The sequence below is a fragment of the Hippocampus guttulatus genome, chromosome 18, assembly GCF_054856545.1.
Source record: "Hippocampus guttulatus isolate MCC_2025c chromosome 18, RoL_Hgut_1.0, whole genome shotgun sequence".
NCBI lineage: Eukaryota > Metazoa > Chordata > Actinopteri > Syngnathiformes > Syngnathidae > Hippocampus > Hippocampus guttulatus.
The window spans coordinates 9117077-9132360 of NC_141278.1; the positions used below are offsets into that span (position 1 = coordinate 9117077).

The window sequence follows — 15284 nt, forward strand, 5'->3', positions numbered from 1 at the left end:
TCCACCCACAATGACTTCCATCAAAGCAAAGGTGAAGGTAATGTTTTTCTGATTAAAATAGAAGTGGGCGCTTTGCACATTTCACACATCATAAACGTGCATCAGATGACTTGCTCCACTAATAAATTACGATCTCATCTATTAATAGTCAATAGTGCGCCCTCGAGGAGGTTTTTGAGAGTCCCGCCCTCGAAGTCACTTTCACACGAGAACCTGAAATTTGGGAGGCATGTCTATCATGTAAATCCATCCATTCATTAAGCTCACGAGGGTCGCAGGCGTCCTGGAGCCTCTCCCGGCTGGGTCCAACCTGAACTGGTTCCCAGCCAATCGCATCGCACACATAAACAACTATTCACATTCACGATCACACCTCGGGACATTTTAGTTGCAGCAACCATTTTGGCTCACAAACACACTCGAGCATGTGAGCAACATCTATCATGAGTAGACACACAAAAAAAGTCTTAGGAAGGCAAGATTGAAAAGACACTGAAAGTCTGACATTTTGGTTTGAAGAGGCCACCCCCCCAACCCCCCTCATTTTAAAGGGGCACTTCAAAACGTGTCCCTAACAAGCATAAGGGTGTGAAGGTCTGTTCCCCTTGACATTGATGAAGCTGTTATTTGACATGCAACCCCCCCCAACCCCCGCCTCCAACACACACACACACACACACTTAGAAGGCAGGCACGACATCGTCACATTTGGCGTAGCAAAGGTCGTTGTTGAAAGTAATTTACTGGCCAAATGGACACAGCAGGAACTTCAATGGTTACAGTAGCTTCTGAAATCTAATTTTGGTGAACCCCAAGCACAAAAAAAAAAAAAATCACAGGACGTCATTTTACATAAACTATATTTCTAATAAAATAATTACTCCCCAAAAGCAGAAAATGTTGAGAAAAACCGAAAAAATATATTATATATAGTAAAAAATAATCCACCAAAAACTGACAGAAACTGACAAAAATATCTATTTAAAACAAAAACACTTCTAAATCCTCCTTCAAAATGACTCAGAAAAAACGGCAATTTTTTTCCTCTAGTGAATGCAATATGCTTCCGTAGTTTTAACTTGAAACTTTTTTTTTTAATGAACCAAATTCATTTCCCCATCTGTGATTCGGTGGAATGACTTGAGGGCGTGCGCGAAGACGCGCACATCTCGACGCGCGCGCTCCACGGGCACAGGCGGAGCGACGGCTCTTCGGCGTGCGCGCGACCCTCCTTCCTACCTCCTCCTCCACCTGGCCTGGACTCCCACTCGCTCGAAAGTAGACCAGAAGCGAGCGCCACCAGCTCCGCACCAGCTAGCACCATGAAGTTTGCAGGTCACGCCACGCGTGTCCGGACGCTTCCCTTTGCGACCGTAACTTGACTTAAAGTAGTTGGAAAGAAAATCAAAACAAACCTTCACGTGTTTTTTTTGTGTGTGTGTGTGTGTGTGTTTTGCTTTGGCGTGCGGAGCGTTTCGGGATGGATCCAAACTTGGCGCCCCGGAGAGGTTGATGTTGGGGAGCCCGTCCAACAACGGCGGCGTCGGAATGCTGGCGCCGCCGCCGCCGCCCGCCGGTGACGAGCGGCGGGTTGAGTTCGTGGCGCTCACCGCCGTGCACACGGAACGCAGCGAGCCATCCACCCCTGAGCGCGGCTTGCCGTCGCACCGCACCGGGCTTCTGGGGACGCCGCTACCCGGGGCCCAGGGGCCCCGCGCCGGTGCGTCCCAAACCAGCAAGCGCTTCCGCAAGCTCCAGAACTACTTGTACAACGTGCTAGAGCGCCCGCGTGGATGGGCCTTCATCTACCACGTCTTCATGTGAGTCTCCTTTTTACACTGAAAAAAAAAAAAAAAAAGAAGTACAAAACAAAGCAAAAAAGTCACGTGTGGTCGGATCAGCTGTTTGATGTATCTTCCAATTAAGCAGGCGGCGTGTCAGCCATGCGTCATCTCCGCAGGAGCTCTGCTGTTCAATTTGCACTTAATGAAATCACTTGGAGGTGGGGGGGGGGGGGTTGAATATTAAAATCAGTTCATCTCGACATCAGCCATGCTTCACAGCCTACCATAAAAACCAGGGTTTGGTTCGGAATAGTAACAGCTCACATGTTGATCATCGTGGAAGTTGTACGATACAACATATGCCGATATTATGACACTCAAAAATGAAACCGGTATATATTTTTAATAATTTGCTCACGTTGTGCTGAACAAAAACATTGTCGTCATAAATTAATCAACTTTGACGAGGCTTTTTTTTTGGACATGATAACCGACTACAATAGCATTGGATTATTAAAACATTACAAAATGCTAATTTGGTTTCAGATCGAGTTCAAATCTATTGTGAAATTACTGACGCAACAGAATTTTTTTTTTCATTTGATCGCATTTGCGTGAAAGTCTCTTGGTCAATGTCTGCTACACTATGGCTATATTGGCACTGCAGGTCAATTCCAACTTTTTTTTTTGTTTGTTTTGCGACAGTATGTGACATATATCTGACTTTGACACGTCAATGTAAAAAGCACAATTCAAATTTTCCAATTTGGTATGTGGATATGAATCGGATTTGTGGCTGATGCTTTCCTGATTTTCCGTACTATAAATTGCTCCGAAATATAAGTCGCACCGCTCAAAAAATGTATCCTGAAATAGAAAAAAATATATGCAGGTATATAATTCTCATTCCACCATAAGTCATGTTTTTTCAAGAAAGTGATTTTATAAAAAGCAAGACCAAGAACAATGGACCTCGGACTCGTACCCAAAATTCCCGTTTCTTTATCGTGTCAACAGAGTGAACGAGTTCCAGTTTGGATTTGAAACTTAAACTTCCTACTAGGCAAAAGTTTTTCTTTTAAGTTTAAAATGACTTACCCTAACTAGAATCCCGCGTGGCATTGTGGCCAAAGGTAGAATCTTGTTTGGTTTATGTGCCTTTAAGTGCTGTAACCAATACATCCTTGTTGTGGTGGATGCCGCATGCTAAACTAGCAAGCTGGCTGTACATGTCACACAGTTGCCATGACTTTTTCTTCTTCTTCCATTTCGTCATCTTCCCTTTCTTCTACCACTTTCTATTAGCGAGTGGCAAATACTTTTGGTGCATTCGCAACACCTTCATGTAAGCTATTTTAAACACAAAAGAAAAAGAAGTGGCAGTTTTGAATCCAACCGGGAACGTGGATTTCGGGTTCGACTCCGAGCTTCAATTTTCATATGTACAGTTCTCACCGAGGCCAGCCAACCGATGACAAAAAAAAAAGTAGGACTAAGTCTGACAAATACGCTACACATCATCAAAAGTCAACATTATACGCAGTTACATGAATACACGATACATTCTAAGTTGCATTTGTGCTGTGAACAACGACTGTATATAAAAATCTTGCATTTAACAAAAAAATCCGAATTCGATGTCATATCCTGCAGTGCGAACGTTGCGTACTGTATGTCAACAGTGACAAAGTCAGGACCTGAGTCAGAATGCGGGCGATGAAGTTGTTTGCGAGTCGTCTTTTTATTGTCCTTGTCAAATGAAGAATGCCGCATCAGCGCGGCCGCGGAGCGCCGGCTAAAGTCAAAGGTCACTCGCCGCTTATTTATAAAGTGTGTCAGCGTTGGTTTGTCTTTGCCAGGGCAGGGCAACAGTTGTCCTCGGGCCGGCTGCTCGCTCGGCACATGACGGGTACCCGCCGTTCATATGCGGACACTCCCTGGACCGCGCCGTACATTTTCTACGCGCAGCTGCCGCCTCGCTGATGCCCCCGCGCTTTTATTTCGCAGGGAAATCCCAGACTTGCTTTTGCAAGCTCAGCGACGCGGCATGTACTCGCCCGTCCGGATCCGGTTTCACATGCCAGGGAAGTGTGTTTTGAGATTTCTGTCAAGTTGTGTCGGAACCACGTGGTGCTTGGGGGGTGCTCTTCATAACAAAGACCCTCCCCCCCCCTTCAAGGCGGCTTTGATCTTCGCTAATTGAATTGAACTGCATGCTACTGTGGAGGCGCGCAGCGCTAACGTCCCGTGGTCCTTTAATCTGTCTTCAGTTTGCAGCGAGGCGTCTTGGAACAGTTAGATCTGAACTTTTGACTTGGGAAAGGCGAAACTGTGAAAAGCAGTGATGTCATGGCATTTACTGGAGTAAGCATCCAATTAGAGGTCACCATTTTCAAATTCAAAACATGGTGAGCTGCTTTTTGTTATACCCCGATTATTATTATTTTAATTTAAAAAAAAATTACAAGGCGATATTGTAAAAGCTAGGATTGCCGGAACATCATTCATACGCATGAAGTTGTAATAAAAAATAAAACAAACAAAAACACCCTTTGCCGAAAAATTTTAAAGGTCGCAATAAAATAAAAAATGTCATGGCATTGCAGAAATATCATTTGTATTTAAATTCTGAAAAACGGCAACGTTTTTTATTGACCTATTAATCCCGTAGCATCTTGTAAAAGTTTCTTAAAGTCCAACCCATAAAATAAAACCAAGACAAATAATTTCACATCATTAGGATGACCTGTATAACTCAACAGGAAAAAAAAACTCTCAAATTGGGGGAGTAAAAATTGAGATAGTGTTTGCATAAATGTGCACACCCTCTTGCAACTGGAGATTTGGCTGATTCAGACTGAACCAAGCACATTCAAGCTAAAGGTAAAAGGGACTCGGCAAACACCTGCCAACAAATCAACTTCAGCTGTTCTCATAAGCATTTCAGTTGACTTTGTCTTTATCAGTCGTGACATGATTTATTTATGATTATTTTGAATGTCATAAAAACCTGGCATTTGAGCAGGGGCGTGTTGACTTTTTATATCCACTGTATCAAGTTTAAATCCCTCGAATATCAAAAATAAAATACTCTTGAGGGATTGTTTGTCTTCACCTTTGACCCCTCACCCAGGGCTGTATATAGCGTGTCACATGCCCCCCCACACCCCCTTTGGGCCTTCACTGACCGCGAGACGCCAGGCTAAATCCGTCCCGACTATCCCCCTCCAAAAAGCGACATCACGTCTTTGGAAATCCAGTCATACTCGTAAACGCGCCGCCGTGGATGAGAAGCGAGTCGTCTTGTGATTGATTGATGGGTGGAAATAGAGTGAGCTATGAATTATTGATTGAGGCAAGATGTGCAGTCCGAGTATTATTATTAATGGCGACTTTTAACCTTGCTGCCGTGTTAATATGGAGCAAGGTTTGCTTCTGGTTCTCAGCATTACGAGGCTGCGTAGTCGTTGAAGAACGACTGCACAAAATTTTACGTCTTTGGAAGACCACAAAATTATTTTGTGGGCTGTTAGTCAGCTTCAGTCTTTGGCTCCATGCAGGAAAACATCCCGTCACCTTTTATGGCCCAGACTCCCTCTAGCTACTGTGTGTGTGTGTTTAGGAAAGCTTGAGCCGAAAGTCGTCGTATTTATAGATGAGCTAGGAGAAAGTGTCAACAGAGCGCCGTGGCTCCTCCGAGGGACCGTTGCTCGTGTGAAAGGGGCTTCGAGTCAACATTTCTAATGCTGGCGTGCGCGTACCAATGCTTTCATGTTCTTCACTTTTTGGAGAGGAACAATACAACAGGCTGAATTTAATTGTCGCGGCCTAGTTTTAGAGTTAGAAAGAAACAAAACAAGACAAAAAAATGGTCGCAAAAAGATGAGAAAATAAATTTAAGAACAGTTGAAATGGACAAAGGTACTAATAAAAATTCATAAATAATAATGGAAAAATATAAATAATACTTTGCACATTAAGACAAAATTACAAACCTTATCAAATAATAGAAATAAAGAGAGAAATAAATGAATAAACATAAAACAACACAAACGAACAGTAAAAATTGAATTTTAGTATTAAAAAAATATAAATTTATTTAATTAAAAAAAGATTTTGAAAATGGTAAAAACCTCAAAACAAATAAAATTAAATTGATTCATAGAAGTACATTTTAAAATATTAAAAACAATTAAATACATAATCTAATGCAAACACAAAGGGAAAAAAATACACAATACAAAATGCTAAAAATGATTAAATAAATAATTATTTTCATTATTATTGTTTAAATGAATAAACAAATCAACATGTACATAAAAAAGTCATTTAAAAACTGAGAAAAAAGATAAAATGAATAATAAAAGGAATTAATATCCCAAAAATTACAAACAAAAAAAAGGTGCATTTTCTAATTCCCAATATATCAAAATATGCCAAAAGCTGACAAAAAAATGTCCCGAACATTGTTGCCTCCATTTCAATCGTTCTGCTTGATGTCAGTGCGTCTTCTATTTATGCTTCTGGCCAAGTCAGCGAAATGCGCTCAACTTTACAGGCTGAATGATGATGTCACAAATCAGCGTTTTTGTGTGTGTGTGTGGGGGGGGGGGGGGGGGGGGGTTGTGGATTTTTTTTTTTTTTTAAACTGAGCATATTTTAATTGTATGTGTGTGGTGTATGTCAGTGGCCGGTGTAAATTCTGCTCCATTAACAATCCTTTATGAGCTCCATGCCTTTATTCTCTCTCTCTCTCTCTCACTTTCTTTTGCTCGCTTGCCCTTCCTGGATCTCTCATTAGCCGGGCTTCCCACTCTCATTGACCCTCCCTCCTCCATCCCTCCCTTTCTACCTCGCCGCCTCGCGCCCTCTCCAAAGCTTTGGTTTTAATTCTGTGCCAAGTAAAATGCATAAAATGTTTTGTGGAGAATTTACTCGGAAAAACACAACATTTTTATTTTTTTTGCTTAGTGGAATATGGACAAATGCATTCTTATCGGAGGGGACATCAGTATCTGGCTATGTTTGGAATGAGACAATGACATTCAATCTCACGGGAGTCAACAACGCACACCTGCCGACATTTAAATGGGCCTGTTAGTAACATCAAATAAACTTCAGCTGTTCTCGCAGGTGTTTGAAATAATCAGGTAACCGCGCAAAATGTCAGTTTTAACTTGCAACAACAAAATATGTTAGATTTTTTGTTTTTTTTAAAGATTTCGTTAGACGATTTTTTTTTTTTTTTTAGTGTTTCATGTTTACATCAAAAAAACTAAAACAAACTGGTCATATGTTGGAGCTAGCACAACACGGCTATTGACCAAAAACTGACTCATGATTTTATTTTATTATTATTATTATTTTTATATATTATTTATTATAGATAATGATTTTATTTTCGGCTAGCATTATCGAGCCCCCCCCCCGCCCCCCCCCCCCCCGCACCCTTCTCTTCTCTTAAAACAGGTGTGTCAAAGTCATTTTTGTCGTGGGCCACATTTTAGTTACCGTTTCCCTTGGAGGGCCATTATAACTGAAACCATATAAAAAATCAATAATAACGGTAATTTCAACTATTGTTTAAGTAACTGTAATGCGTTGTTTGGTAACAAGAAAATGCTTACAATATGTTATTGATTACATATGAGAATTTTTAAGTTTGGTCGAGATTTTAGCAAGCAGCATGGAAGTTGACATTTTTGATTTGCTTTCGCGGGCCACATAAGATGATGTGGCGGGCCAGACCTGGCCCCCGGGTCTTGAGTTAGACACCTGTGCCCTAAAATGTCTCCGCACACATCCAGCCCATCTTCTGATGGGATTAAAGGCTGTCAAGAACAGATCTTGCGAGAATTCCAGAGGCTGATTTATGAGCACATGAAATTCGAAGAAAGTTTTGCAGGGACGCCAATGTTGCCAAGTAGCCGCGCTGTTGACGTTTCGGCCCCCTCACTCCTTTCAGGGGCAAAAAGTGTCTCGTGGAGACCTTGAACCTCCTGCGAGGCAGTCGATCTGCCGGGGGTGGGCGCCCCCCTTAATCTGCGGCAATGTCTCTTTATGTGATGAGATTGTCGGTCAAGGCGGGCCAAGAATACCGTGGCGTTTGCCCCGCACTTCATCCAAGACCGGGAGTCTCCCCTTCCTCTGTTGCGTCTGCAGTTTTTGGACTCTGTGAAGAATTTCTTTGGCATCAAGTTGGTTAGATTGATTTTATGGTTGGGGCGGATGAAGCTTTTGTTAGTTGAGGCTAGGTGTTGTTCAAGTTTGTTATGTCAGAGTTATGTCATGCCTGCTGCTTGCGGAATGATCATGATTGAACTGGGCACTAGGAAAGAAAATCCAACCTAACCTACTTGCTGCGAGTGGAAAGAAAAAAAACGAGGCCCCTTGCGTTCTCATCAGGAAACAATTTTGAAGTTCTCCAGATACGTATGAAATTATAAATAGAATTCAATATCCTGTAAAAGACTGTCCTGTACATATTGCATCGGTCCACCTTGGGATTTTTTATTTTCCTGGAGAGCCGCATGCGGCTCTTTGGCGCCGCCCTAGTGGCTCCCTGGAGCTTTTTCAAAAATGTTTGAAAATGGAAAAAGATGAGGGAGGGAAATGTATTTTTTGTTTTAATATGATGTCTGTAAGAGGACAAACAATGTTTTCCAATGCTGTAAAAATGTCTCGAATAAAAATTACATTTCAACATTTCGTTGAACGAGGATTTGCGTCATAGCCTGCGACACACGTTTCTATTGCGTGCGTGTGCGGTGACGGGTCGATCGCGGGAGGTTGTTTGATCGAAAAGTAGATTTTCCGTCAAAAAGGTTTGGGCAGCCCTGCTCTACAGGATGCACTGAAGGGGATTTTTTTTTTTTATCATGAATGCTTGTGTAGTTGTAGCCAACTTAGTCATGTTGATAGTCGGCTAATATCGCTAATATAGATACATACATCATGTGTTGCCTTCGTGATAAGGTTTTTAATTAATTTTAATTATTTATTTTTTTGCGGCTCCATACATATTTGTTTTTTGGGGTTGTTTTGGTCCAATATGGCTCTTTCAACATTTTGGGTTCCCGACCCATGGCCTAATATGATGGAAAACTCCAGATTGCCTCATGGAAAAGTCGATGCATGAATCTGCCTCCAAACTGGCTTCCACCGAAGCTTGTGTCTTGTTGCGAGGGTTCCTAGTAACTCCAACATTTAAAGACTGTGGCAGTTCTGGCCGGGATGATCGGCATTCCCTACTTTCTCTTCACACGCCAGCTCTCAGCTGTTCTGGGAGTTGTCTCTCCTTCCAGCTCCACGCATTTTGGTTGTCACACTTACTTCAAATCAGTCACCCCCGCGCCACCCGATTAAGCATCACCACCCACGTCCCCGCCAAAGTTGCAGCGGTGACGAAGAGAGCGGGGAACCGGTAACGGACGGAATGTTTGTACTCGGAACAGTGACAGGAAGGCCGGCCGGTGACGTCACGTGCCCGCAGTCGAGCTTCCAGTTTGTTTACGTAGGCAATGAGTCGGTCGCCACCTATGCCACTTCAGACCTGTTTCGGCGGAACTGCTCGTCGTCAGGTTTTTTGTGCTAGTTCACAGCGCTCGGTGACGGAGGCGGGCTGCTAATAAAGAACGCAAATAATTGTCAGTTGATGGAAATGTTTGGGAAGTCCTCAAGACAGGAAGTGCTGATTCAGCAGCTCAAGATTAAGGGGAAACTTCACAGAAATGTGGCCAGGGTTAGGATGGGCTATGTAAGGGTCGGGTTTAGGGTTAGGTGTAAGGTTTGCCTCAAGTGAACGTAAATTCCACCATACTTTGGAAATTTAGAACATACCAACTCCAAATTCTCCTCCAAACTTCTGTGACTCACCATGAATCACCTTTCCCGGCACAAAGTCCCGGGCCCTCACTCACCCAGAGGCTTGGATCACTGTGGTCACACTTGACTTTTTGGGCCAGAAGGTCGGATTAAAATTTTTCGAACGTGCTACTGTGTTGTGTGAATATTGTGTTTGTTTGTCGTTTCCACCGCTCTGCGAGCAGGATGACACAAACCGCTGCACCGCGTAAGCGCTCGCATTATTTGACTTTGCGGTGAAAAGCGTGCCATGCTGTATTTCTGCGTCAGCATGTTTGTCTCTCACATACACACACGCGCGCGCACACAAGGGCTTCCATTAGAGCGCTTTTTTTTTCCCCCTAAGCTTCCATCAAGAGGCGGCGTCCGCCTTGCTGGCCTTTTAGAGTCGTTTTGTTTGCGCGTCCTGTAAAGCCGAAGGCCTCGGTCCAAGCGCCTGGGCCGCTTTGCGCCCACGTGCTTAAGTGTTGTTGAGATGGCCTTAATTTATGGCGGCGCTCACTGTAAACACGGCAGGAAGCGGCACCATGGCGACTGGACTCAAAAACAATCACAATGCGCGGGGACGGTATTTATAAGGTCCGCCTGGCCTGCCGCGTGCGTGTCTGTTTGTCTGTCTGTGTGCGAGAGTGTGAGTGTATGTCTCTGAGTGATCATGTGTCAGTGTGTCTGGTTGTGTGTGTTAAGTAACTGTGAATTTGAACGTGCGTGTAGGAGAGAGAGTATTTGTAAGTGTGAGTGTGTGTGTGTATGTGTGAGAGAGGGCGAAAGCGCATATGAGTGTGTGTGTGTGTGTGTGTGTGTGTGTGTGTGTGTGTGTGTGTGAACGTAAGTACAAATGTGTGAGAATGTATGTTTGAGAGTGAATCTGGATGTGTGCCTTTGTGTTACTGTGTGTGAAAATGTGTGAGAGCATGCAAAAGGGTGCAAGTGTGTGTGCGTGTGTGTAGTGAGACTGTGTGAGTGTGAATGTAAGTGCAAATGTGTGAGAGTGAATTTGGATGTGTGCGTTTGTGATACGGTTTGAAAATGTGTGAGAGCATGGCAAAGTGCGTGCGTGTGTGGAATGAAACTGTGCAAATGTATGAGAGTGTATGTGTGAGAGTGAATCTGGATGTGTGCCTTTGTGATTCCGTGTGTGTCAATAGATGAAAATAGGAGCGTCTGCGAGGGCGTGTGTGTAGCGTGAGACAGTGTATGTGTGAGTACATTTGCACAAGAGAGTGAGGGTGTATGTATGAGAATTTGTGTGTGTGTGCGTGTGTGTTAGAGTGTGAGTGTGAATGTAAGTGCAAATGTGTGAGAGTGAATTTGGATGTGTGCGTTTGTGATACGGTGTGAAAATGTGTGAGAGCATGGCAAAGTGCGTGTGTGCGTGCGTGTGTGGAATGAAACTGTGCAAATGTATGAGAGTGTATGTGTGAGAGTGAATCTGGATGTGTGCCTTTGTGATTCTGTGTGTGTCAATAGATGAAAATAGGAGCGTCTGCGAGGGCGTGTGTGTAGCGTGAGACAGTGTATGTGTGAGTACATTTGCACAAGAGAGTGAGGGTGTTTCCATGAGAACGTGTGTGTGTGTCCAGATTGGCAGGTGCACATTGGGGAAATGTGCGTGTTTACACGCATGCGCGCGTGTATCCCTGGAAAGTGTCAACAAAAAATGTTAACGAGCATCCGTAATTCCGCATGCTCAAAATGCCTTTTTTTTTGGTTTGTTTTTTTGGCCCAACGACCCAATCATCATCATCTTTTTATGATTCTGCTTCTTCCGATTATTATTACAACACACCATTTGTCTGTAAATGCACTTTGAAATCGAATGTAAAGATGTATTCAAGAACAAAAATGTAATAAAACAACAGAAATCTGAAGCAACTTGTACATTAGTTTAATTGAATTAATTAATCCATTTTGGAATCGTAAACAAGAAATGTCCTTTCAAAAAAAAATCTTTCATAGACTTCTGTTGATAAAATGTGAAGAGACTGAAAATAATAATTAAATGATTGTGTGTGTGGGGAGGGTTGTTATCAGTCAAACTTCAAAACGAAAATTGAAAAAGCCTGACTTGCTCATAAAAAGACATTTTTGAAATCGGCGTCAAAATTGCATTCAGAGATGCATCAAGCCATCTCTGATTTCAATTAGCTTTTTACCACTGTAATAATGAGTCGAATATTAATGAAATTGTATAAACATGAATACATTCATATTTTGCATAGTAGCTTCATTTATCCAATTGATCTCCTTGATAAAAAAGGTGGCGCAGCTTTGGATGGGTAGTGTGAAAGGGGTGATGTCGGGAAATCTGGAATTTCCTGCCTATTTTCTGTTTCTTGTTTTCTGTAGAAACAGCAGTGGCAGTGACAAAGTTAACCCAACAATTTTTCTACCTTCTGTGGTCATATCAGAAACGGGAGGCAGCGTGTGTTAAGGTATTTCACCAAACTGGCACAGGGGTATGAGTTTTAATATTTATCCTGCCCTGTCGTGTTGAAAGCAGCCATTGTGGCAGCTTAGCGGGGTTTTGTTGAAAAAGTGGAAAGTGCATTTTCGGGCTCTGATGTGGCAATTCTGCAGAAACTACGTAAAGGGGGCTGAAATTCATTTGAGCATGTCCACCCCCTTTCAAATTGCCTCTAAAATTGTGCCGTAATTAATACTGTGTAAAAAGGCGGATCAAACTGCGTGAAAGGGGCTTTATTTTCAGTGATTTCAGAGCCACGTGAGCTTGGAATGAAATGCTTTCACACACGGACACAAATGCTGTCGTGCGAGTGTCAGCGACAAAGCTGAAAGCGTCACTGACATTTATCTGCCGTATTGTTTGGGGCAGGCAGCCAATTAGGGGGGCGGGGGTGGGGGGGACCACCCGCCGCTGACATTTTAACCAGCGATGCGCCGTAAGAGAACATGTCACGGCACGAAAACAATAGCGACAGCCTTTTTCACGCAGAGTTTGTGAAAAAGTTTCTACCATCAGAGTTGTAACTGAAGAGCAGGTTTTGATCCACCTGTGCCTTTCACAGAGAAACTAGCAAAAAAGACAGGGTGGTTCAGTGACGGCTTTTACAGACAGGGAAGCCGGGCCACCGTTTATTTGAAGACCCTTCCACACAAACTTTTCACACAACAGAAGAGGATTTTTTTTCCCACGTAGCCTTTCTTATACTATTTGGCGTCCAACTTGACACCACGTCCCGACATGGCGGCATTCACTTCACTTCACTCTCGCTCAGCTGCAGCTCCGATTACTACCACTGATGGCATAAAATTATCTGGTCAACTTCTATTTTGTGTCTTTACCTTTGATACGCAGCAGCGACCCGTTTGGCTATCGGTTAGCATGTAGCTTGTTTCGGCCATGCCGTGATGCAAAATGCCCATGTTGCACCTTCTCGTGCAAATAAATAATTGATCGGATTGAGGGGAGCTCCCAGGAAAATAAATACTTTTTTTTTTCTCTTAGTCACGTCAGCAAACAAACATAACACCCCCCCCCCCTTTCACCCTCCTCCTCCTCACTTCCTCTCCATCTTCCTGGGAGGGAGGGGGGCGTGGGTAGGTGGAGGGGGGCACTCGAGCACTTGAGCCTCTGAATCGCTTCGTCAGCATTTTGGGGGGGAGCACTTAGCGTTTCATATTTTTTGTTAGTGTTGTCATTTTTTGGGGGGGGATTTTTTTTTCTTTTCACCTTTTCTTAGGTGCACTGACACGGGGGGCTATGTGTGCGGTACTGCGTTTCGCACTCAACAATTGCTTGTCTGCTTCCTGTTTGTGGCGTCCATACACACATATTGTCATCGTCACCAGAGCACCTTTTGCGCAGAGATCTTGCATCACAAGATATGGCATTTATCTTCCTGTGCCTTTCACGCAGCCAATGCGGCATATGCTGCTACTGGGCGCTTTCACGTGGTCAAGTAGTAAGAGGAGATCAGTGGCACTCGCTTTCACAGGGAGAGACATGTGGGTGTTAAACCTCATGCTACTGTTGCAGCAGTGCGGGATTCCCCTTACATACACACTCAGCATTCTGTCTCTGTTGCGGCTGTGATTCTACCTCCGAATAAGGTCATTTACTGGGTCAGTTTTGTCCATCTGCTGTATTTCTTGTCATCGTTATTTAAACTCAATAGTGTAATGGAAATCTCGTCGAATAATGATGTCTTTCATAAAACCCCTTTCACACATTCTTTTTACATCAGGGCCTGCACTTTGTAACAGCTGCAGCTGTTGTGATGCGTTATCACAGAAGATCCAGAATTACCACCCATCCTCCCATTTCTTTGGGTCAAAAAAAGTTAGCTTTTCCAGGCTGTGTAAAATGACATTGCCCTTTTTTTGAAGCCCCTTTCACGCAACGTTTTCACAAAGTTGGCATACAAGTGCCTTCACAAAAGAGCAAAAGCGGAATATTGCGGCGACAACCGCTTTCAGCCCAAGCAAGCTGGAGAAGTGAGTGTTAAAACACCCCCAACCTGTCCCGCAATCCCCTTTCACACACACTGCGTTCCTCTCTCCTTGCTCACATGAGCTCCCCTACTTGAGTATTTAGCGCGCTCATCATTCAAGGGTGATTGAATCAAACCTGCACACGTGCTGGTTAATGTCTCGTTATCCGGCAGGAATATTTTCGCGGGGTAACGTGAGAGCGGCTTATGGATGCTGACAGCAAAATGGCGATAAAAGCCTGCCTCGCCCCCTTCCTCGCCGGCGTCCATTAAGCAATCAGGTAGCCAAATTGCATTTGCAAAACTTTGTTGTTAAACCTCACGGCCACATGTCAGCATCAAAAGTCAATACTCGACGGATGAAATTGCAGCAATACAAAATATGTACAGCACATATGATACACTCGAAAAATGCTTTGATGAACTCGTACTTTCGTATTCTTTAATAATTGGAATAAAATTTTTAAGAATTTTGATTACATTTTCTCAACGACGCTGATATTTTCATGATTTAAAATTGTTCATTTTTTTATCATTACTATTGTTTCATTTAGCTTTTTTCTTCTTGGGTTTATTTGAAATTTCCATGATCATTTCATATTTTAAGATATCCTTTATTTGTCCCGCAATGGGAATATTTTACTTTCTTCTTAATTGTATTGTTGATTTGATTGTTGTCGTATCGTTGCTGCTTGTTTTCAATGTTTTCATTTTACTTTGTAAAACGTTTCGCGCGCTTGAGGCTGCCACCAGCTGGGCCGCAATGCAAACTTTCCACCACGGCAAAACGTGAAACGGCCTTCCAGCAAGCGTCACGCGGAGGATGAAAAAGAGTTTGGGATGAAAGGGGGAAAAGAAAAAAACCCCCTCTCAGCTGCTGTCTTGTTGTTTACATGAACGCCAGCGAGCCGCCAAGTGGACCACGTAATGGAAGCAAAATTTATGCCATGTTTTAGTCTCCACCTGAAGTGGCCATTACTTCATTCAAGCACTTTGAACAACTACAAAGACGCTTTGGATTATTATTATTATTATTATTGTGTCATTGTTGTTGTCCTGTGTGTTTCAGCTTTCTGCTGGTGTTCAGCTGCTTGGTGCTGTCTGTCTTCTCCACCATCCCCGAACACCAGGGGGTTGCCAACCAGGGTCTCTTCATACTGGTAACACACACACACATATTAAG

The 15284-nt window shown here is 43.3% G+C and overlaps 1 protein-coding gene across 8 annotated transcripts in view; it reads left to right on the forward strand.

The window, feature by feature from the left end:
- The window catches only part of kcnq4 (potassium voltage-gated channel, KQT-like subfamily, member 4), a 30972-nt gene continuing 15688 nt past the window's right edge, over positions 1 to 15284 (forward strand). For all 8 annotated transcript variants that reach the window (XM_086137035.1, XM_086137036.1, XM_086137037.1 and 5 more), the window contains exons 1-2: positions 1 to 1820; positions 15171 to 15261. In XM_086137035.1, the coding sequence (XP_085993161.1) occupies positions 1513 to 1820; positions 15171 to 15261 (399 nt within the window). In that variant the 5' untranslated portion in view covers positions 1 to 1512. The remainder of the gene's footprint in view (positions 1821 to 15170; positions 15262 to 15284) is intronic.